We start from the raw sequence: 25,503 nt of genomic DNA, 5'->3' as shown, positions 1-25,503 counted from the left end.
ACTAGGCTACCTGACAAAAAAAAAAATAGAATTAAATTGGAAATACACTGGTAACTAAACGTTTGATGTCATAATTTGGATCTATAAAAAAAAATCAATATTGAATGGTCGTGTATGTTTTTTTTAACAAAGTTAGATAAAAAAAAATGGGTTTATTTGTTACATCCTAAACGTTTGATGTCATAAACATTTTTTTGGATCTATAAAAAAAAATCAATATTGAATGGTCGTGTATGTTTTTTTTTAACAAAGTTAGATAAAAAAAATGGGTTTATTTGTTACATAAAAAAAAACAAATTAAAAGATAACATGTTCATATAAAAAAACCAATTTAAAACTGAAAAACTTAATCTGGTACAAACGTTAATTAATTTTAAAGGATCTGACAATCTATTTGGTGTAACTTTTAATATTTCGCTAAACTTTTATTTTTTGGGAAGAATGGTAATGGAGAAAGAAAAGGGGACACGACGTCTCCATTCAAAACCCTAAGACATTAAGTATACGAGTCATCTCTAGCGGCTTATCCTCTTAGGAGCATGTGGGTGTCATGGCATCCATTAGGTTAATTTATATATACTAAACTAGGTTGTGCATATGCTCATATGGCTAGGATCCGCCACTGGTGATATCTCTAATATATGCAATATTTAACTCATTTGATGCGCCAACATCATGGATAAAAAAGATGTAAGTGGAAAATTCGGGGTTTGAACCCCGACCTCTGAATATTACAATGTCTCTATCAACTTAGCTATTCTCATGAGATATATGATATTTCATGGGTAATTTAGAGTTCCAACTTTAACCCCTGCATACAATAATAAAACGAGTAAATAGGCAATTACCCCCTTGAAATTGTAAGTTTCGTCAATTACCCCCCTGAAATTAACAAAACTTCAATTGCCCTCAAAATTGCACAACGTTAATCAATTTACCCCCTTCATCAAATTTTTCTGTTAGTGAACATGACGTTTTGCAAATACCCCCCTGAAGTTTTGCACTTATGTGCAAAATGCCCCCCAAACTTAAAAATTTATATTTTTTTTTTATGTGTAATGAGAACTATTGCCCCCCGAACTTTGATCTTCTATAGAGATTGATTGAAAATCCATGATTGTTTAGCCAATTATACCAACAATACATTCATGAATTGTCTCCAAGGTCTTCCAAGCGACACTTTCCTAAGTAACTCTTAGTGCCACTGCTTGTGCCCCTAACTCTTGGCGGTGTTTGTGTACATACAATGTGTCTTGGTAACCATGAATTTCACGTGAAGTGCCACTGATAGGCTAGTTTCATGACCAGCGGTGAATTTTAGGTTTCATCTCTCTCTCTCTCTCTCTCTCTCTCTCTCTCTCTCTCTCTCTCTCTCTCTCTCTCTCTCTCTCTCTCTCTCTCTCTCTCTCTAGCCTATTCAATTATATTGATGCATATCTAAAATTGAATTCCGCTCATATTCAATTTTTGATAGGTTTTGATAGCATCTAGATTTGAATTCCGCTCTTCTTCTAACAAGTTTTGCTTACTCCCATCTGAACTTCCCAAAATACCACTGCGTGGTTAACTCACGCTGCGTGGGTTAACTCACGCAGGAACATTCACCGGAAGGCCAGACAAGTTATTCTTTTTCATCGTATGAATCTATTGCTGCTTTTTTTGTATCGTATTGTTTCCTTAATTTGTTTGTCTTGTTTTTTGTTTGGGATTATGCAGATGGAAACAAATATAAAGGGGGCATATATATGGTCTTCAATTATATGGAAACAAATTTGTTTGGGATTACTGTCCCCATTCATATACTAATTATTGTTATTTGAGAACTGCTAGCATCAGAACAAATCCATTATATGTTGAATCTTGTTACATAGTACCAATTTTGTGAAACTAGTTCTCTCTTTATTTGGATAAATTCTTATTTTTGATGATGGGTTAGACTGGAAGAGCACAGCAAGGTAGTGGCTGTGTGAGTGATGAAGAAGAAAGAAAGAAAGAAGGGCGTTGAAGAAGAAGAGCACAGCAAGGTTCTACCATACCAATATCATTTGAAAAACCAGCGTGAGTTAACTCACACGGGGGTATTTTGGGAAGTTCAGTTGGGCGCGAGTGATTTTTGTTGGGTAAAGAGCATAATTCTCTAGATTTTGTATTGGGCCCAATTGATCCTCATAAAACCGGCTTGGTAAGGCAATTCTGTAGTTCAGTTGCTGCAATGAAGGCAACCTACATACCGCAATTACGCGACTAAGGACGGACCGCAATAAAAGTGAAATTTCCATCAGACTTTAATCTCCGAAAGAAAGGTGATAAACTAGTTTTAATGTTATTTTTCGTTGACTGGAAATAGGTACTAAAATATACATGGACTTACATGTTGTGTAGCGGTAACTTGTTTAGATATAATGAGAAAAACAAAAGAGGAGAATGAAGACTTTTGCTTATGTTGTTGTCTATGTCTCTGTGTGTTCACAGTATTCAATATAACATTGTTTTGATATCTTTGGCAAATTTTAGTGTGAAAAATGTCAACTTTTGTAATATACACCCTCTGGTCACTATTATAAGCAAAAATCAACATTTTAGATTATTCATTAAATGAATGAATCTAAAAATCAAAGTTTTACTTATAATGGTGACCGGAGGGTGTATGATGTTTTCTATGTTCTCTCTAATTACTAAAAAGAAAAACAGTAGTGTAACTATATTAAATTGCACGATGTTTTCATTAACATGTTAATTTCTTATTGCAATATGATTTTAGTTAAGTTGTTTAAATAAATTACAGATAAGATGTGTTAAATTTACTGTTATTTTTATGATAAATGACATTTGTACAATTATTTCGTACCTCTCTCATACTCACATTGTGTTATAACTCTTTTTCTTTCTCTCTATTGTTTTTAGGGTAATGTTAACCGGTGCCCCCGGGGCACTGGTTAAGAAAGAAAAGCATAAAATGTGTTATTTTCATTTTAAAATTTCAATTTTTAGGTTCCTTAACCAGTGCCCCCGGGGCATTGGTTAACATGACCCTTTTATATGCAATCACATGCTTAGCTTAAGCATCAATTATCTTCGGTTGAAATTTGGATTTGTTTTTGGTATCAAAATTGAATATGATTGATATAATGATATGATTTGTTTTTGGTATCAAAGATTTTGTAATGTTATAATTTTTCAATGTAGTGATTGAGTTGCGATAGTGAAGCTGTTTGATTTTGAAGCTGAAGGTGCAACAACACTCAACAAGATGAATGTGTAACTATGGTTAGGAGTTTGTGCTGATGTTCCATTCCTAGAAATGGTGAAGCAACATTGTACAAAATTAATGTAAACTAGCTTTGAACATTTTTTTTTTCAAGGAAAATTCTAGCTTTGAACATGATATATAAATAAACACAAATTTAAAGAATTTCTTGAATTAAATTGAGGTATAATGATTTGTCTGAATCTCTTTCTATGATAATATTAACATAAATAAATAAATATCACCCTATACTCATATGATACATATACAATGCTGACATAAATATGTCATTTCAAAATGTAAAATAAAAATGCTGTTTTAGCCATTGCCTAGATTTTGTATTTGAATTTTCCATTCCTGTTCTAAGTCAGTAAAATTGAGCTAACAGGGAAATGAAATAATCAGAATTCCCAAAATTTCATGTTCTCTTCAAACCGAAAACTTCCGGTTCCTTCCCACATCAGTGAGTAGAGGAAAATCATATGTACGAGTTTAGAAGTAGTTATCGTTAAATTTAAATGGTTTTAATGATATAAAAATCACGACTGTGAAAAATCTTTACATGTGACGGCGCATATAAATTAAAATCATATAGGAAATGCAAGATGTTACCTGAAAAATATGATAACACATCATTCAGTTTTGTAAGGGTCTTTCCTTCCAGCAAGAATCATTGAAATCTGAAGTCCTCTACTAAATGCTTGATTGAAGAGCAACCGGGTTTGGAACTCCGACGCAAATGGGAACCACGATAAAACTGCTGTTGGCATGAAAATTATCAATCCCATTATATATTCATATGCTCTTGAAAGTTCTCTCACTGAAGCCCATAGTTTCGCCCACTTCAAGAGTCCTCTACATGTTTGTGCAATCTTGATTGCAAACGAGAAAGAAAAAAATGTTATAATTTCAGGGATTAAAATCATATTTAAACCGCAACTTCTGTTGCAGAGACTAAAACAAAAAGAAGCATATTTACATATCATACAATAGCAACTCGGAAAAATGAGCAAAAATGGTTGTTAGCTATGTTGCAGGAAATTTAGCTTACCAGAATAATGGCCCATCCAGAGGGCATGAAGGCAAGAACGGAAGCAAACAAATCTGATACAGTAAGCGCACACACAACAAATAACACTGCCATTACTGACAAGAAGCCGATAAACAGAAGTGCCTTGAGAATACGGAACTTGAGCTGAAAGTTGGTGCCAAATCTTCGTTTACCCATGGAAACCATCTGATGCCCATAAGAAAATTCATGCAAACATCAGAAATTAGATTTTTTATACTATAAGTTTGACTATGCAACAGCTACAATGGTCTATACTAAAGCTCGTCTTGCTTGATTGAAAATAAATGTTTTATGACTAAAATTTGAACTAAAATTTGTATGTTATTATGTTTTAATTTAGGCAAATAGGAATGGTTTTGCATATACAAAATCACATACCTTTAAGACGATAAGGATTATAACCAAAACTGCCCAAGAAAGTGCAAATACCTACGATAAAAAAAAACCTGAAGATAGTTAGATAGTGGGGTAAAACTTGCAAAAATTAATGTAGAGCAAAGAAAATGAGTTTTTGTACCCGAATATTTTTGCTACGATGAGCAATATTCAGGTGGTAGACGATTCCATATTGATAGATAAAGAAACGGCATGCAAGAACAATCTCAAGTATTTTCCCTCTGACATTTGAGTATTTCAGGTGTTCATTTTCTTCATCCCACCAAGATTCCCAGCTTTTATCAGATGGAAAACCAATACCACCCTGGTTTCCCATCCACCGCTTCCAATCTGTCCAGTCTTCCACAGTTTTTTGCCAATCAAAGCCAGAAGGATTGAACAAGAATGGAGCAAATAACCAAGAAATGGCCAAAAACCACATTGAGATTGTGATAAGGAAATTAAGAGCCGATCTTCGGTATGATTCGCCATAGACTTCATAAACGACTAACAGTATAAATATCTCGAGGCCCTTCACAAAGTGACTTCGCGAGTACATTCTGTAATTATCAGCAAACTTTGCGTGGAAGACGACGAAACCATGACCAGTTGGTCTATATTTAGAGCCTCCATGCAAGAGCGTTCTTCCATAATAATGAGCTTTCGTTCCAAGCTGAAAAGTAAAGAACACAGAGGCTAAATGCAGTTGCATGATAATGAAATCACCCAAGGCAGTCCAAAATCCCTTTTCCAAACCAATTTCCATAACGATGGGAAGCACCAGCAGCAAGCCTAACTGAACAATTGACTGAGATGCCAAGGCTTGTTCGAGGGCTTTGCTTTGATGTAAGTCTAGACTTTGAATAATTTCTCTCTCAACTCCACTCAGTACCATATATAATCGACCGTATAAGAACACATACCCAGTCAGCACGGTTATCTGAAAGATGTGTCGCATAAAAAAAATGTATCAGCATAAACACATTTTAATCAATGAAACATAGGATTTACGTGCTTTCATAATCAATTAAGTCCTACTGATATCATACTTAGTCGTGTAATGGTATTCGTAATTGTGTTTTACCTCACTCAAGTTGTATGAAAAATGGTCTATGACGTAGAAGTTCATTGAAATCAATTTATATAGCCCAAAACACAAAAGAATCAATTTACAAGTTAATTTATAGATTTGTATTATTCTTTATTTTGAAACTAGGCAGTGTATACTCAAATTCAGCAAAGTACATTCCACGAATGTAACATTGATATTAGTAATCACAATACGATCCTCAAAAGACAATTTAATAAATTACCATGATACTGAAATAGAAGCCAACTGTGGTGAAGTATAATGACAACATTCTGAAGAAATCAAACCGTCGTCCAAGACGATAAACATCACGGCAAAGTGTTTGTTCTCCATTTCCACTTGCTACCTTAGACTCGAAGAGTGAAATCTGATTCAGGCCAACCTCTACCCCCTTACCAACTTGTATGTACTCATGATGTGTAATATATCCTTGGCGTAGAGTTGAATTGTACCCTACAGATGTTAAAAAGCACATTAAATGAAAGTTTCCATTCATCGAATAGAGTGTTTCTACACAACCTTGACGTACCTGCAAATATATCCTCGCTTAAGTTGATAGTTTTTGATGCTTTGCTTATGCCACCTCTGGTAATGTGGAAGATTCTGTCAAATATATCTGGATGACCATAGTGAAATCGGACCCTGCAAATTCAGCAACGTGGATTACCTAACATATATAACAAAAATGTTTACTATGCAAGGAATAATACAAGAAAAGGATGTTGACGAAAAAAAATATATTTTTTATTTCTTATTTTCTTAAGTTGTGTTGCACAATCCTATAGTCTTTGTTTATGTAACCGAGCTGGATTGAGCACAGGATTGCAAACAGATAGGATTTGATCATGACCGGCCATTATATTAGCAGAATTGTGGGATTGCACAATCTATAGCAATCTAGAGTTGGACTGATAATTAACTTATGTGAGTAATAATCAAAGGAAGGGGATAAGTAGAAAAGACCCTATCTATAGAAACTTTCACTTATCAAAGCAAGGATACTGCCATTGCTGGTAATGCCACAAAGCTTACAACTACTTCCTCAATGCCAGATTTTACTATTCTTGAAGTATTCAATGTTTCTAACCACCCTCCAAAGACTCCAAACATTAGAGAAATCATATGGATGCCTCCCATTATGCACTGGACTAAATGCAACACAGGTGTTGCTGCTCATGGCTCTTCTGGCATAGCAGCATGCTCTTCATAACATAGGTGAAGATTTTAGAGATATCAATGCAATGTTCAAAGGGTGTTTCACTTACAATATTGGCCTAAAATATGCTCTTCATGCTGAATTAATTGTTGTCATGTATGATATTGAAATTGCTTAATCCTAAAACTGGCTCAATCTTTGGATTGAAACTGATTCTTTGTTAGTCTTATCTGCTTACAAATCTCCCCAAAATGTTCTTTGGCACATTTATAGAGAAGGAAACATTGTGGCAGACAAACCTCCTAATCTTGGTTTAGGATCCAATGATTTCACTTGGTTTAATCATAATAGGTAAGGACTCCTTTCTTTTAGATGGGTTTTGGTATGGTCCTTCCTTCTTTTGTTTGCTGTTATCTTCTTTTTCACACACACATGAGCGCACGCGCGCGCACACACACATATATGTATGTATGTATGTACGTACGTACGTATGTATGTGTGTATGCATGCATGCATGCATGCATGCATGCATGTATGTATGGATGTATGTATGTATGTATGTATGTATGTATGTATGTATGTATGTATGTATGTACGTACGTACTTGCATTCAGTATTCCCATTTAAAATTAATAGAAATTTAAATAAATTATTGATAAAATATGTTAAAAATTAAATCCCGAAGGGTTTATAACATTATAATAGCTTGCGTGTAAATTCAAATTTGAAAGCAGTAAATAAGGATAAAATTGGGACTTACTTTAAAGGATTTGCCAAAACTCGTTGGCCAATGGTCGCAAAGCTGCTTTCCTGGTTTGACATAAACCAAGCGAGTGAAGAAACACTGCAAAATAAGAAACATGATGAAAGAAAATATAATAAATAACATTTTTGATAATAAAAACATGTTAAATACAAGACTAAATACTGTAACAACTAACATCACAAACCTTCCAGTAAATATATGCTCTCTTAAACCCAATATAGTTGGTTTCCTTTGCCCTTTATGTGCATGAAATTCTTCCAATACATTTCTCATTTTGAAAGCTTCTTCATAGTAATTATCCTTTAAAAAAGTGTAAAGAGGAAATGAGCATTGAGTTATACAGAAACTACTTCCTAAATATCAATATTTTTTCCAAATTCAAGGCCAAGGAACAGTTACCTGATTCATGTCTATGGTCTGCAAAGCTTCTCCACGGGTAAATATAATGGCATGATTTTGGTTTTCAGATTTCCCTTCACCAATTTCCGTAGGAGGACCAGGAAGCTTGATGCGATATATTTCCTTTCAATATAAAAGAATCATTATGTCAAACCCTTAAACCAACTTGACCAAACTCAACCCAATCTAATTCGATAATACATTGATGTTAAAGTATTTCAATAATCTGTTACCGATTTTTAATCATGGAAATAGTATTTGTTTCATCGCTTGTGTATCTGCTTCTTATTAGCTTGTAGATAACCAAATGACTTATTGAAAGACGTTAATACTAGACTTATTTAAAGACTATTTAAAAATTTAGGCCAGTTATAAAAGAAATCTATCATAGGTGTTTGAACATGCCTATTTTCACCCTACCAATAAGGTAAAGACCCAAATTCAATTTATAACTTCTTTTAGTAAATAGTACTCAAGAAAAAAGTAAAACGTCAAGACAAGAATTTTTTTGTTAGTACCTGATCATACTTCTCCCCTCCCTTCACAAGAACGGAGTAATAGACCTTTCCCCCTGATTCGTCATTTGTTTCATCTATGTAAGCAACACGAAGGGCTGAATGCCTGCATGGAAAGTTCCATTTTACCATCATCGATCCGATTTTTAGTTTACAAGGACCTTACACAGTTGACCAAAATAGTTGTATAGACTTACCTGACCATCAGATTGAGAATATTATTGTAGCAGCTTCTGTCAAAAGTATTTTTAGACTTTTTTTGAGAACCATACACTTGACAAGAAACAACATAGGTGAACTTTAAATCAGCCCAAGCTTTCGCTTGTTCAAGAAGCCTCCTATCTCTTTCATTGTAATCTACTGTCTGGTTGCCTTCAGAAATACAGTGTATAATTATTTCTTAAATGAATGGTTTCCGCCAAATCTTGGGATTTGAATTAAAAAAACAGCATGTTAAAGAGAAAACAAATAGAAAAAACAGCATGTTAAATAGTGAACTGACCATTTTCAATGAGGTACTGATGGATCAAGGATTGCTGATAGTACATCATTCCTCTCACTACAAGAAAACAAATAGAAAAATTCGGATAATTAACATCTAAGTTGGAATATCCACACACACAAATATATATATATATTTGTGTGTGTGGATATATCACATTCACACTCCGATCAAGACCTGTTCGAGAGAGTGTCTGTCCTCTGTAAGATGCCCACTGACGAACATACTCCTCCCTATCTTCTTCAAGATTTTCACTTTTTATGCGCTCATCAAAATTGGCCCATTCATCTGCATTGCATTAATGTATGGAAATAATATGAGTGGAAATGCGTTAATGAAAAAGAAATGACAATGAAGAATATAAAAGCAATACTCACCAGGATATATCTTTGTTAGGTAGAATAAAATTGAAATTCCATCTTCATTTTCCTCTTTGAGTTCATCATTTGAATATTGAACATTCTCTTTGTAATACGGTGTTAGAACACTGAAGCAGAAATCAGAGAAATTATACAGTGTTGGAATATTTTCAATTAAGATGCAATTATACACAGTGCTGATTAACCACAAATCCGACAGAACCAGATATGAGAGTAGAAAGGAAAAACAGTGCTCATTAACGAAAATAAAAAGATAAAGATGATGCATCAACCCACTGCATTTGTTCACGTTTCAAGCTCGACGAGCTCGTGTTATGCGGTGTGTAAGATATAGCAATGACTAACCTAAAGGACAACATATCCTGAACTTTAGGAGCCTTTGGCATATTCATAAATAAGGAGTTTGCAAAGAATGTAATACGGCTGCGGGCTTCAATATTTTGGGGCACATCTATAGCTGATTCTTTGACTGTTAAAAGCAAGTGAAGCCTAATAACCTAAAGAAATGAAACGAAACGAATCGGATAATAATAAGTCACAGCTTATTTGAAAAGAATAATGTAATATGTTTAGTCGAGTATGGATTTCAAGAGAATATTACCTTCTCCATCACTGATCTCTTCTCTGTAAAAGAAGTGTCAATGTTAACAAACTCCTTAGGTGATTGTAAAATTCTGAAGAATAGAAGAACCAAGCAAATATCATAACCATTATATATTTTAGTTTTTTTTTTTTTTAATTTTTAAATACACTAATATCTATCCAACTCAATATTTCAAACATACTCATGGCCATCGACCATAACATCCTTGATGATAATTTCAACAATATCCAGCAGCACATTGACTATCTGAGACTGCAGATTGCTGTCTTCAGCTCGCTGCCAACATAAAGGGGGAAAAATATTATAAGACCTCAATAACTTCATCAGGAAGTAATGGAACTATAGTAACAAAAATATGGTAAAAAGTTACCAATAGAGATAAGAATTTCTTCAACTTCTCAATGAGTGAAGGCAACCCGCTCATCTTGAATTCTTTGACAAATACTTCGTCTTCTATGCATTCTTCAACTTTGGCGCATATGAGCTCTATGAAACTATCTCATACAAGAAACAAACCAAAAATCATGAGGATTATATTAAGAAAAAATCAAACGGGCAAACAGAGGCTATCAAGTATTTTTTTCCGATACTTACTGCCTATCTTCTGCACCTAGCAGAAGGCTCAGTATGATGTCCTTGAGAGTCTCATAGCATTCGACAACTGCTGAGTACATATAACCATCACTCTTGATCTTTTTAAACAATTCAGCATCTTCGTCCTTCTTATAATCTTTCGCCATGTCCACAGCTATAGGAATCTATCACATAATCAAAGCGGTTTAGGAAAAAACCAAAAGACACTTCAAATCAATTAATGTAAACAAGTGTTGTCAAACATCGGCCATAGTGGATTTCTTGACAACCACCATGACCAATTTCTGAAGGATGGTAGCGACATGGTGTTTTATGCCTTTAAGTCATGGTCGTCTATCTGCAATCGATAACACTGATATAAACTACTGGCCTTACAGAGCAACTCAAATGACATACCTTGCTAGCAAGCAAGAATGGAGGCCACTGGATGACAGAAACATCAATTGAACTGTATGGAACAAGAAGCAAATCTCTGTCCCTGGAATGTTAGTAGTCAAGAGATATTATTAAACACTTGAAATTCAAGTATCTCGAGAAAGATATTTTAGCGAAGAAGCGGTTTGAATTTGAACCTGTTACTGATGAGGTCTTCCTCTCTCATAGAATTTATAAACTCATTCCAAACCTGAGAGAAGTATGCAATATTATCCCGTTCATATGCATCATCCTGCAAAAGAAACTCCATTGTTAAGAGTCCTAGTAAATTCTAACTAGCATCTATGTGGTCATATAATTTCATCATGAATAACTACAGCATGTTGAAACATGAAATGCCGTACCGATTCCTCTTGTATATTCTTTCTGTTTCTTCCAGTCAAAATGCTTTCACTGAATGCTTTTGCTACAGATTGGAATCTGGATCGGAGCATTCCAATGGTCCTTATCTAAGAGATGCAAAGTTATTTAAGAAGAAACTTCTCGAGGATATAAATCCCATAAGAAAGGTGGAAATTACAAGGATGTTATGTAACTTATTGCAAGTGATTAGCTACGCATACCTCACCCAAATGGCTGAAGGCTCCAATAATCCCACCAAACAAAGTGGCATAAATGGCATACCATATTTGAGTATCCATAAAATAAACCTATATTAAAGAAACATTTAAAAACGGAATGAATTAAGTCAAAAAAATGTTGAAAGCACTGGAAATAGATAAAGTTTGTCAATCAAAATTGCTGTTTCACAACTCACCAAGATAATTGGAGCCCATATTGAAATGACAACACTTAAATTGTGCATAGCTGTAACATTTACAGAATGTGATTTGTTGAAATAGATATAAATTTATAACAGAATATCAACATAGAATGTGGAAATTAAGTGTTACCATTCTCTGGAAAGACTTCGTGCCACTGGTAGTTATCTATATGCATTGCCATGATCAATTTTGTTGGTTCAACAAGGGGTGATATCTATTTAATGCATAGTTTAGTAGATCACCAAAACAAAAATGATGAATAAAATTTAAAATAAATATTAGGTGAGAATCTGTGCATTTTAGTCTATCTATAAACGGTGCTTGATTTGGAAATAGTAGTGGACTGAGATGTGTGACGAAAAAAAAACACGATTTACAGACATAGTACCTCCACGTAGTAACTGAATGCCAGTTTGCTAACCAGAATCATGATCCAGAAGAGGGTGTACCTGCCAAAACAATATGTATTTTATAGCCGAAATAGTATAAAGAGAGGAAATTGATAAATATTTCCCAATAATAAATGGACCCGACTAAGAGTAAAACATGGTTCACTTGACGCAAAAGGAATGTTTCCATCTTGACATTCTACGACGTAGTCCCATTTCCCACGCTTTCATTTACTGTATAAATGGTACTGAATTGAATTTGCCAAACTTTATCACTTACTTGACTAGCGAAAACATGCTCTCGTGCATTCCCTGGCCAACATACAATTTTGGCTGAAGTAAAAGTCAAAGTTAGATAAGTGAAGCTCTGGATAAAGGTAAAATAGTCTAAAAACATAAATGCTTGTGTTTCTGACCTGAGCCCACCACATTAAAAGCGTAACGATTTGCATGTTCGAGCGCTCCAATGTTCTCCGGATAGGTGGAAGGAAAAAAAGTAGTGCAGCCACTATATTTGGAATCATATAAATCGCAACAACCCAATAATAAATTGACTGGGTCCCGAAGTCCCCAGTTGGATTCTTCAGAGATCTGCTAAAACTGACTGGCAAAACAACAACCCAAACTACTGCTACCACAAACTTCAGAAAATACCGAAGCAACTGAGTAAATTTCATGTTCCTCATTGCATTCAAGATAAGAATAATATCAATAGTTACTGCAATTAGACGATACATGAAAAAATGTTAAAAAAATCACAATAGAAATTGCACTTGATACTACATAAAGAATAAAGATACCTAAAGACACTTGATACTACGTAATGGCACTTGATCCCACAAACTTCGTTTCTGATTTTAATGTTTTTTTTAGCTGAGTGTATGTTGTGGATATTTCATTTAAGGATGTTTCCTGATATTGTTTTCCACACTTTGACATTTTTCCTGCTATTATTGTTTTCTGCTATTGTTTCCTACTATTGTCATGACCTAAGCCTTCAGGTTGAAGCAAACACATGATATGATATGATACTATTATACTATCCAGTTTTTTATCAGGTTGCATCAAATACACGAATGAATAAGACATAATCAAGCCTAATCCTATCATGTCATTATCAAGCTCTCTTATCCTATTTGTCTCTAAAGGGTATTTTACCCCTCAGTATTGTTTTCACTCCTTTAAGTCACCTTGTGTTGACAAAAGTAGATTCAGAAAAAAAAAATAGATATATAGGAATTGAGTACCTTGAAAAAAATTGAGGATAGCATATGTTATAAATATACTAGAAACATTTTTAAACACATCATCATCAGTGATCACTCCAATAAGTCCAAAGTTACTCCATGAAATTATAATCATAGCCTGTAATAAATGATTGTCATAAATGAAAGAAAATTTGCATGGTAAAATTCCAAGTCTTAACCAAATACATTGGTTTTCAGGTAAAGGCAACATAAAAAAAACTGCAAGTCCAAGTATTAAGGTTACCTGTAAAGCCAATATGAAAAAAATCCACATTCGATCAAAACTCCTATAAAGATGCAAATACGTCCGAACTTCAACAAAATTGGTTTTAGGCTTCTTCTTCCCAGCTGCAGTGCTGGTTTGGCCTCGGGCCTGCCATATGAATTTGTACTTCATAAATGTCTCTAACAAAGTAATGTAGGTGCCAATTGAAAAAAGATTATAGAAACCTATCAAAGAAACTAGAACAAGTCTAATGCTTCCCAAAAATACCAAAAAAGTTTAATTCAGTTGAACCACACAACCATGTTAATTTATGTATTCACATTGCTTGTTAGAAATATCAAAGCATTTCAATGGCTTCACTTATCAAATGCCTTCACTTATCAAATAGTAGTTTTACGATTCAGGAAGGTTAGCCGCAATCAGAGGCATCGCAAAGGTGAGGAATCGACCAACGGTGCTTACAGATCATATCTTTCTATTCATATCCTTTTGTTTATGTTTAGAATAGCATGAGTACTAATTTCATAGGGTTAGGTCATGTAGATGACCCTCTGTGTAACTGCTTGAACTATGCATCCTATTGGTCTTATTGAATACAATCTCTTTCCTTAGATTTTCATTCGTTAAGAACTTGTCCTTAATTCTTTTTGTGTGTGTACGAATGTCTATAAACTGATCCAATTTCAGCCTACCGCTAACCCCCGCTGATGCAACTTGCACTAGTCATTATTCGTTCTATTTGCAATAATTATTCCTTCTAATTTTTGTCAATTTATTCTGTCCCTTCTAATACCACTGACATGAGCTTTAGGGGAATCACGCATGAACTAATTACTTTTTCTCTTTATTTGCGTCAACTTAACCATTGCTAAGTGCAACCCCCTTTTAAACTCACAGTTTCAAGTAGGAATTTCATTACCATTGTAAAGATGAACTTTAATAAATATTACTACTTGACGACACATTTGGTACACTTGCTAAATCCATTATAATTTCTTAAAATCTCTGATGAAATTTAAAAAACACAGTTATTTTGCCAAACACAGCATTACCATCCAAATTTCTGGTGGATGTCCATCAAAAGGATGGAATTTAATAATATATATCAATTTTTTGATGAATAAAGTGCATGACATGCTCACACAAAACAGACCAATTTTCATTTACTTTTAACTATATCCAATACCTGCGTGTTGTGAGTAAAGTATTTGGCAGAATAACATACACAAACAGAATGCATTAGAAAAGAGAATGAGAAAATAGATATAGACCTGATTGGTGGTCTGTGTCTCATCTTTATGCCTGAAAAAATTTGAGTAGAGATTCATTGGCCAACCAAGCTTAAAACATTCGTCAGACCTGGAAAAGGAAATATTTGAGCTTATTGTTATCCAAAGAACGTAAAAACAGTTTCTAGCAATGCTTTGAGTATTTTATTATACGATATAATTAAAATATCAGTGGAAGATTTACCAAAAATATTCATTAAGATCATCATAGTTTCTCCAGTTGGAATGACTTGCCTTGCCTTTGTTACTTCTTTTTGCTTCCTTTACCCCCAAACACAGAAAATGAGTTTAAGTAACAATTTGAAAACATGCATAAACGGCTAATGAATCATTGATGTAGCATACATACCATCATTAAAACATCATATAGTGGTGTTATAACTTGTCTCAGAAAATAATTATCATCACGCGTTACTATTTGGCATGCATCCCTACTCACATCATTGGCATTGCTATGTAAAATCCCAAAGAGTACATCATTGCACATCTTTGGGAGGAGAGAAGAAAAAGTAAAAGACTTGTTATCATAGGAATGACATAAGAATGTTGAATAGTACGGCATTAATAATGTTTGAATTATGGTTATGGAAAACTTACATGATGGAAAATATAGCAAAGACATTCAGGCATAAAGCGAATATTTGAAGCTTCTCCCCATATTAGAAGATAAAGTGCAATGTAAATCAGTTCTAATTGTTGTCTGTCTTGACCATCTGAATACCTATTGTTAAACAAATTGCATATACCGAAATGAGTCAGAGTGAAATTTAGGATACACACATTCACTTCTATAACTCGTAAATCATTGTAGTACCTAATATTTGATTTACAACGCACATAATGACACCATGACTTGTAATTCTTGAAAGTTGTAGCCATCAACTTCTCTACAGTTTCTTCACGGATCTGCAACAAACTTATTTTTAGTACTCAATAAGATGATTGATGAGTAGAAATAAAATAAAAAAAAAAATTAAATTTGTCCCTACCCTGGCCGTCAAATATATTACGTTAAAACAGAAACTTTTTGAAGAAATAATAATTTACCTCATCAGATGCAGTCCTATTCCTTATGTCTGTGTTGGCAAGTAATAGTATAAGGTGCTCCCTTTGATTTGCCACGTTTCCTTTCTTTTTATTCCAAAATTCACAACACATAAAAATTAAATATTACCCTGGATGTCCAATATATTACGTTGAAAAGCATAAGTAAAAAACAGAAACTTTTTGAAGAAATAATAATTTACCTCATTAGATGCAGGCCTGTTCCTTATGTCTATGTTGGCAAGCAATAGTATAAGGTGCTCCCTTTGATTTGCCACATTTCCTTTCTTTTTATTCCAAAATACACAAACATTAAATTGGATTATTCACCAATTATGTACATGAAAATTACATATAAACAAAAGAGATATCCAAATTGAAGGGTAAACTATACAGAGAAGAGAAATATTCATTACCTGAAATCCAAAAATGGAGGCAATCCAATCAAGTATATCATTTACATTTTTAACCCTCTCCATAGGCATTGTAGAACCATCATTATCAGGTCTTGAGTGAATGATAGGAATTGGAAGATTATCCACCTTACTTAAAACAGCAATTGCAGCTTTGATCTATAATTTCATTGAAAAGAGGAAAAAAAAAACACAAACAAGATTATAAACTTAAGTTATAGGTAGACAATATTATTAGCAGAAGCAAGAAGCAAAGATGACGATGCATGTATGCAACATACAAACCTTGGGAAGTTTCATGATCTCCGGTTCAACACCGATAACATGTAACGGAAGGATATTATAATGCTCATACTGTCCATTCTTATTCTCAACATCTGCAGCATATCTTTTTGTCTGGTCAAAAAAATAACATTCTCAGGACATCTCCGTGATATTTTTATTTAAAAAAAAATTGGCGAAGGGGGCAAATTTTCATCAACTAAAGTGGCCCTCCCCTAATCGCTATTTTACAACCTTCCCCATGAGGGGATTTAAACCTTGATGTTTTAAGGTCGGACTGCTATCACTGAGATGAGACCTCATGGACCCACTATGTTTTGATGTATTGCACAAATTTAAGTTATGGTAATATAATCAAGAAAAGCAAACCTTCTCCTGAATATTTTGTGGACCTAGCATAGTCTTCAGTGCTTCAAACAACACAGTTGCAATCTGAACATTCTTAACCATTTCCTCCCTTCAAAAGCGACAACAGAAGAATAAGACAAATATAAAATTATGTGATTCACACCACATGAGAGAGCAAGTTTAAGCAAGATCAATCAAGCCTTACGGTTTTTTAGTATTTTCACCATCCCGGATTCTCTTCTCGTAGAAATATTGGTAGTAACTCTCTAGCTCTTTGGCATCACTTCTTTTATTATTATATCTCTGGGTAAGCTCATGGTCCTGCCAGCAAGATATTTTTTTAAAATATTTAATATATCACCAACTAGCGCTTTCTTTCTTTTTTCTTTTAGAAATTAAGATATGAAAAATGTTGTTGCTCATAAACTATATTTACATATGTTGAGTTAATCTAGCTAGCTGGTTATTATTATCCATAATAAGTTATTAATATATTTTCATACGTTATTCTATCAATTGTTGCCTATTAAACTTTTATACTTTTTCCCAGCATTTTCCATCACTTTTTATATATTTCCCAACATGTGGAGCCTCGACTCTGGAAACTTTAGCATCTCATGCATTTGTAGCTAACCTGCACAAGTGTAGTTTTAGAAAGAATAGAATGGCGTATTTGGGGCATTTCATAATGGGTCAGGGGGTAGCAGTTGATCCCTCAAAGATCAAATGCATTCCATGATTGGCCAACTCCGCGTACGGTGAAAGGAGTAGCGGATTTTTCGGCCTCACAAGCTATTATCGGAAATTTGTCAAGGATTATGGGAAGGTGGCGAAATCCTTGACAGAATTAACCAAGAAGAACAATTTTCATAGGGAAAATGAGACAACTGAAACTTTACAAACCCTTAAGAGAAAAAGACGCAACCACTGGTGCTTGCCTTACCAAACTTCACCATACTCGTTGAGGTAGAATGCGATGCATCAGTCAAGGAATTGGGGCGGTGCTGATGCATAATATTTCCACATTCAGTTCAATATATTTCCCAATTTTCTTTTTTTTACTCTTCCTAATGAATTTCCCAATTTTCTTTTACTCTTCCTCTGTATTTCCACATTCAGTTCAACATATTTAACGAACATTCTTAGCTTTGTGGTGATCTAAATTCCTATATGCATCACAGCTATCTGTTGGGACTTTTCTGTTGAAGATTATTGCCTCCTTTTATAAATTATCGCAAAACACCTCAAGCATAATTGTGAGCCTTATTCTAGTTTGTATTAAAATGATAAAGTGAAAATAATATCATGCTGAATTTGTACTATTCAATTATGAATGAATAAATTCACAAGACACACATCATTACCAGTTTGTAGACAAATAAGAAGTAACATACAACCTTCAAAATATTGAAGAATTGCGATAAATTCAAATTAGTCTCTTTACCCTTTCGAGTTTGTGCAACAGGTTAGTCTTGAATGCACGAACACCACTCACATTTGACATTGGATCCATTTTATAAGCCATTTCGAATGCATGAAAGCGACCTAATTTCACAAAGAAAATATATCAGTATACTACACTCTTCTGCAAACATAGGTTGACAACATCTTTAACATGCTTATTAAGTAACTAGTTAGGTTTCCATTTCTGTTTTCTCATTTCTGCTTATCTACTGGAAATTCGAAAATGTGCTTCCATGTTGCTCTACAACCAAATCTTTACCGATTAATTACTTAATGTATTAGGAAAGTGCTGGATTCTTCTCACAATTTGAATCAGCTTCTTTTGATCAACTCCAATGACCATGGAAAAGAATTAACATAGGAAACTATATTTTTTTAAGCATGATGATACCTAATCAGCTTCTAATCTTTTTCCAACGCATAAAATATTTCTTCTTTATATCGTTCCCCCCAAAAAAATTATAATCATGCAATAATAAGTGATACAAACTTTAGATTTCAAGTGTTTTCAACTTGGTCTAGATTATAGATTTTTACAACTCTATATTAGGATATTCAACCCCTAACTCCAATCAAATTTATTCTTCTTAAGAGAATTACACAAAATGGTCAAGAAATCCACACAACATATAATATAAGTTATTTAACTTCAAAACTCAACACACTCAGAATTCAGAAAGATAATTATTTAAAAAAAAAACAAAAAATGGCAGAAACAATTGAAAAAATTACTCACAATTGCAAAAACAATTGAAACAGACATAAATATTGAAAAAATTATAATCATGCAATAATCTTTGACACAAATTTTAGATATTCAAGTGTTTTCTACTTGGTCTAACTTAGATTTTTACAACTCTTAATTTACATATTCAATCACTAACTACAATCAAATTTATTCTTTTAAAAATTAAAACTAAATTGCACAAAATGGTCAAGGAAATCTACACTCATAAAGATAATTAAACAAAACAAAAACAAAAAATGGCAAAAGCAATTGAAAAAAAAACTCACAAAGATAAGCAACTCTTGGATTCTCCTCCTCAATCTCACTAGCAGCTCTAAGAATAGGCACAATAGATGAAAGTGAAGAAGGAACAATCTCACTATCCACAATATTTTCTTCATTTGGCAACTCATCAACGGTCCATCTTGGTTTCCTTATCATCCGCTTTTTTCTACTCGTACTAGCCATGTTTCTGCCACACCTCAAATAGCAAAAACACGATCACAAATGCAATGTAAAAGTTTCTTCTTTTCTCATTATTGTTCTTGTTCTTGGAACAAAAACCAAAACAGCATTTGTGTGTTGAGTGACGAGTTAAGGAAACTAAAGTTGTCATCTTTTATAAATGGGGTGGAAGAACTATACAAAAAGATTAATACTTTGATTGAGAAAGAGGTTCTGGAATTGCTTTAATAGCAAGGTAAAAAGAGGTTCTGGAATTGCTCTAATAGGTAAAAAGAAAAAGCTATTGAATAAAAAAATAAGAACGGAACAGGAAAGAGATATTGATTGATAATGTTGTTTTTGTGAGTGCTATTTCATCTTTTTGGTGACAATAAGCAAATGTTTACAAGACATGGATTAAGGCTAGTGTTACACTCATACATATCATCACAACAATGCTTTTTTGTGTTTTTTAATATTACTTTTTTGAGAAAAGTTTGGTCTTTGGGTTTGACGAATTGGTTTTGAATCCTTACATAAAACCGTACCAAGGTAAAATAACATTGAACTAGCCAATTCTTTCACATTAAAGTGGGGAAACCGTAGGATTGAACCTGATAACTAACTACACATCCAACTTGGTTTACCAACGTAGTGTCTACTGTCTAACTGGCTCCGGGACAATAGAAAGGTAGAGAAATAGAGAAACTCTATAATTTGCTTAAAGAAAGTTGTTATTGTTTGGATGTCTTAGAAATCACAAAACCGACTTGTGAGGTGAGGATGAGAATTACCCCACTTATCAATAACACATTTTATCCGAATAAAACCAAATAAAAGAGAATAAAAACAAATAAGAAAGAAGATGAATTCCTATTTTTTCTTATTAAAACCAAACAAATGTGAGTTAACGTGTGGGAAACACTTTGAGTGACATTTGTTGAATTGCATTAATAATTGTTGAGAATTGACTCAAAATTTAGAATCAGAAATCTGCCAAAATTGGGACACGATTTGGAGAAATCGGGCCATGATTTTGGGTGCAGTTTCAGGAGTTTTGCTTCGTAAAAAATTGGGGCACAATTTGCGAAAATCGGGCCACGATTTTACGTCGAAGGAGAAAAATAAAAACGTATTTTCAACATTATATTTGTTCCTAATTTTGAGGGTTTTATTTCTCTATAAATTTAGTAGAAGTAGTAGAAAAACAGGGTTTAGAAGCCAACAACAAACTAGGGTTTATAGAGTTTTCTCTTAGCAAACAAAACTAGGGTTGGGATTGTAAAGAAACTCATTATAGTGGAACGGAGAGGTGTTCTCTCCCCTAGAGTAGGTCAATATTGGACCAAACTGGGTAAACAAATTCTTTTTATTAGAGAATGAAGAAAAGAATAATAAGTCACCTAGTGAGATTACTTGATATACAAGTAACTATGTTTAGCTTAGTAAATAATTGAGATTAGCTTGTTATTAGGAGCTTTGTATACATGTAAATACTCCTTGTACTTGTTAATTCATCTATGAGAAATGAGAGTTTATTCATTTTGCACATTTCATAACATTGTATTGTTAGCCTTTAAATTTAGCAGGCTCATTTAATATGGTCAACATTTGTTTGACCATCAACTTTGAAGGAATCGGAGAGCTTTCTCGTTTCATTAAAGGAGTTCGAGGAGACATCAAGCCTAGCACGTATGGTCAAGATTTCGACAGAACAAGACCGTAAAAGAAAAGCGCGTCGAAGTGAAGCATCCTAGGCAGGAAAGCACGATTTCAAGCATTAAGGCGGTTTTCAATAGTGGAAAACATGGGACAAGCAGCTGTCCAAGATGGAGGAAGTGCTGATCATGGGCTTAGTGATTCGCCATCTAGTTTTTAGTATAAAAAGTAGTTTCCAAGCCGGAAAGTGGGTCGCAAATCATATACAAAATTCTATAACACTCAAACTACCGACGTCTAGGGAAATGAGTTATACAGAACATATGTAAACTGATTTGTAGACCGCCCCTTTTATTTTAATGCATTGCATTATACCTTTTCCTTGAGTTTTCGTGCGTAAACTTACTTTTTATCTTACTTTATTTTAAGTTTTTTACTTGCAAACTCAAACCTGTCGAGAGACAGTGCCTTTTCATTCAAACCTGTCATGCTCTCTAAGCAACCTGAGTGCATTTCGTGACCTTATTTAAAACTTTTTCCTATAAAAAACCTTTGCACAACGGTCTTGAGATTTCTAGTTTGATCTCTCTTGTATTAATCAGAACTAGCCCCCATTTGCCAAAATCACAGGCAAACAAATTGGCACGCCCAGTGGGACCTAGTTTGTGCAATTGATTTTCAAAAACTTTTTCAAAATCAAAACCGTTTTCAAAAACTTTTTCAAAAATCCATCTCTTTGAAGAGATCCGTTTTTAGGATTTTGTTACTATTTTTAAGTAACTTTATTGCTAAAAACACCAAGTTGTTCGTGTATGGATTTGAGAAGTGGTAAAACTATGCCTCGTGCCGGTTCATCATCTTCACAATCATCTTCACAAGCACAACCTTTACAAGAGACCTCTCCTTTGGGAGATTTAAACGTGTCAAACCCTGTGGGGGCAACCATGGCTATGCCAGCTCGACAAAAATGGGAGTAACCACTCCTTCGACCGTTTCTACGTCCACTCAAATGACACGACCAGAAATGAGAACAGTTATACCCCCATTCACCGCTGGTGTTCCTTCGACTACCAACATGCCAAGTACTAGTGCTCCTTCAAATAGGCCTAGGCTTGATGATCGAAATGTAAATGTACAGAACATTTTGAGGGAACAAACGTATGGTATGCCAACTTCGATGATGGCAAATGTACATAATAGTGTTGTCGCTTTTGCAGACCAAGCAAATCCGTTCACAATGCACAACGTACATAGTCCCTCAAGTTCTAGCATTTTTGGTCGGAATACTCTACCACCGTTGACAACAGATTCGATGAATTTGTTAAGACAACTAATGGATGAGAATAACCACGAAATGGTTAATTTGTTAACACAACAAATTGGTACCGTGTTTAATCCTTTAATAAGGGACACAAACCGGAGTTACCAAGCCTTAACCACACAAATGGGGAGAATAACAGATTTCTTTGCACCCCCACAACCGGTTACACAAATACAAAATCAACAACCGTTGCGGTTAGTTGAACAAATGGTTCAGAGGCAACAACCTGTGACTCATCCCCAACCGGTCGAACCAGTAATATAGGGTCAACCTGAAGTGATATTGATAAATCGAAATGATAATGCCGATGAAGTTGTTCGGAATGTTCGACAACAAAACATAGGAGTACATAATAATATAGCCAATTTGGTCGAAAATATAAAGGCTCAAAACGGTTTAAATATTGTCCTGCATGAGCCAAACTTTGTTCCTCCTTTGTCGGAATTGGTGTTACAATCTGAACTTCCAAGGGGTTATAAAATTCCTAAGTTCACCAAATTTGCAGGGGATACCAGTGAGTCCACTATCGAACATATCACAAGATATTTGACGGAGGCATGAGACCTAGCAAATGATGAGAATTTAAGGTTGAAATTCTTCCCCAATTCTCTAACAAAGAATGCCTTCACATGGTTTACTACTCTTGCACCGCATTCGATCCAACATTGGACTGAATTGGAAAGGTTATTCCATGAACAGTTCTACATAGGCCAATCTAAAATTAGTCTAAAAGAATTAGCGAGTGTTAAGAGAAGTTCTACTGAATCTGTTGATGATTATCTCAATAGATTATCAATTCAGTTTCACCACAAATTGCTCAAACATTGGTTTTTCATGAATACGCCATTGATGCTTGGTTAGATCTCAAAGAGCATTTTCTAAAGCTGATAGAATACGCATTGCTACACTTTGATCCACAATCAACAACTTGAAACAAGGTTCGAAATCAGTTTTAGATTACTTTACTGAGATGCGTACTATATGGGAGGAGTTGAATTCTCATAGACCTATGTTTCACTGTACTTGTCCCCATCCTTTCCATTGCGCCCCCATGAGAGAAGCTCGTAATTTCAGACATGAGGATCGGGTCATTCAATTTCTTACTAGATTGAATGATCAATTTGCAGTTATTAAGACTCAAGTTTTGATGATGGATCCTCTTCCATCAATTATAACAAGGTTTAGTCCTTGGTGATTCAAGAAGAAAGCAATAACCATTTAGTAGCTTCTTCCATTGATGAGCATGTTTCTTTGGTGAATGATTCTAATTCACGCAATAAGCCTCAAGGGAGGGGAATAGGGTATTCTAATGGACCAAAACCTCCTAGGCATTGCAGTTTTTGTGGGAGAAATAATCACATAGTTGATTATTGTTATGCTAAGCATGGCCACCGTAATTTTCTGAAGCGGGCACCTTCTATCAATGCTTCAAGTAGTACTAAAACAAATGAAGCTACACCAGGATGTTGCATTGATGCATCTTCACCTAGTTCTAGTATTTCACAGGAAAAGTATGATCAACTTGTTAGTTTGCTTCAATAAGTGAATTTGCTTCCTCCATCATCAACACCTCCTACCAGTGCCAATCATATCATTTCACCCTCTATGTCAGGTATATCATCTATCTTCTCTTGCTTTTAGACTCAGGTGCTAATGACCACATAGTTCCCTCCACACACTTTTTTTCATAAAATTATCCCTTAGCTTGTTAATTTACCTAATGGAACTTCTGTTCTAGTTCAATATGCTGGTACCATTCAGCTTTCACCTCAATTTTACCTTTATAATGTCTTGTATTCTCTTTCATTCAATTTGAACTTCATTTCAATTTCTAAACATTGTCAGTCTTTAAATTGTCATGCCATTTTTCATGATAATAAATGTTTCTTACAGGATCTTCACTCCCAGAAGATGATTGGTTTGGGTGATCAGATTGAAGGTCTTTACAGATTAGCTTTGGATTCCTTTAATCTTCCTTTATGCAATAATTTTTTTGTCGATCATTTTTCCACCAATACAAATTTAACCATTCCTTCTTCCGCATTATGGCACTTCAGGTTATGTCATGTATCTCATAAGAGATTATCTCATATGTCTCACCTTTATCCTAGTCTTACTTTTGATCATAATGCTACTTGTGACATATTTCATTTTGCAAAACAAAAGAAATTACCCTTTCCATCTAGTTTGTCAGTTGCTTCCAAAGAATTTGAACTTTTACATTTTGACATTTGGGGTCCTTTGTCCACTACTTTTGTACATAATCATAGATATTTCCTTATCATACTTGATGATTACAGCAGATTTGTTTGGATTATTGTTTTAAAATCTAAGTGTGAAGTCTCTCAACATGTCAAAAACTTCATTTCCCTCATTGAAACTCAGTTCCATATCACTCCCAAAGCTATTCAAACTGATAACGGCCCTGAATTTTTATTTTCAATTACTTTATGCCTCTAAAGGTATACTGCACCATAGATCATGTGTTGAGACCCCCAACAGAATGGTAGAGTAGAAAGAAAACACCAACACATTCTCAATGTAGGTAGAGCCCTTCTATATGAATCTAAACTTCCACCTTGTTATTGGTCATATGTTCTCCTGCATGCAACTTTCATCATCAATAGTGTAACTTCTCCTAACCTTCATAACAAATCACCTTATCAGTTACTCTACAACAAAATTCTTGACATTGATTCTTTCAAAGTTTTTGGTTCTTTATGTTATTCCACTACTCTTCAAGCACAAAGA

The 25,503-nt window shown here is 34.3% G+C and overlaps 1 protein-coding gene across 2 annotated transcripts; it reads right to left on the bottom strand.

Moving 5' to 3' along the window:
• Window positions 1-3,403: 3,403 nt before the first annotated feature.
• LOC146937788 (callose synthase 7-like) lies at window positions 3,404-20,008 on the bottom strand. Of its 2 annotated transcripts, XM_085751912.1 has the most exons (44): window positions 19,616-19,930; window positions 18,582-18,682; window positions 17,343-17,458; window positions 17,159-17,246; window positions 16,793-16,903; window positions 16,511-16,666; window positions 16,298-16,381; window positions 16,098-16,181; window positions 15,865-15,956; window positions 15,648-15,771; window positions 15,400-15,537; window positions 15,235-15,311; window positions 15,033-15,120; window positions 13,780-13,908; window positions 13,536-13,653; window positions 12,705-13,006; window positions 12,569-12,621; window positions 12,288-12,348; window positions 12,029-12,113; window positions 11,893-11,942; window positions 11,699-11,785; window positions 11,480-11,584; window positions 11,273-11,367; window positions 11,097-11,178; window positions 10,701-10,864; window positions 10,477-10,600; window positions 10,288-10,382; window positions 10,104-10,176; window positions 9,848-9,999; window positions 9,500-9,609; window positions 9,300-9,410; window positions 9,123-9,179; window positions 8,818-8,992; window positions 8,624-8,726; window positions 8,106-8,228; window positions 7,891-8,006; window positions 7,701-7,784; window positions 6,314-6,426; window positions 6,008-6,237; window positions 4,837-5,634; window positions 4,698-4,748; window positions 4,299-4,484; window positions 3,860-4,119; window positions 3,404-3,698 (listed from the first exon to the last, which is right to left on the bottom strand). In XM_085751912.1, the coding sequence occupies exons 1-43, from the start codon at window positions 19,794-19,796 to the stop codon at window positions 3,880-3,882; spliced, it is 5,712 nt and encodes a 1,903-aa protein (XP_085608038.1). In that variant the 5' UTR covers window positions 19,797-19,930; the 3' UTR covers window positions 3,404-3,698; window positions 3,860-3,879. The 2 variants fall into 2 exon arrangements, with proteins under 2 accessions (XP_085608038.1, XP_085608039.1); XM_085751913.1 differs by lacking the exon at window positions 16,298-16,381 and having other exon boundaries at window positions 19,616-20,008.
• Between the last annotated feature and the right edge of the window lie 5,495 nt (window positions 20,009-25,503).

Source organism: Medicago sativa, chromosome 3, assembly GCF_051527215.1.
Source record: "Medicago sativa cultivar Bolivia chromosome 3, Bolivia_mono, whole genome shotgun sequence".
Taxonomy (NCBI): Eukaryota; Viridiplantae; Streptophyta; class Magnoliopsida; order Fabales; family Fabaceae; genus Medicago; species Medicago sativa.
Note: the sequence above shows the minus strand (reverse complement) of the source record. Positions and strands in the feature narration are given on the sequence as shown.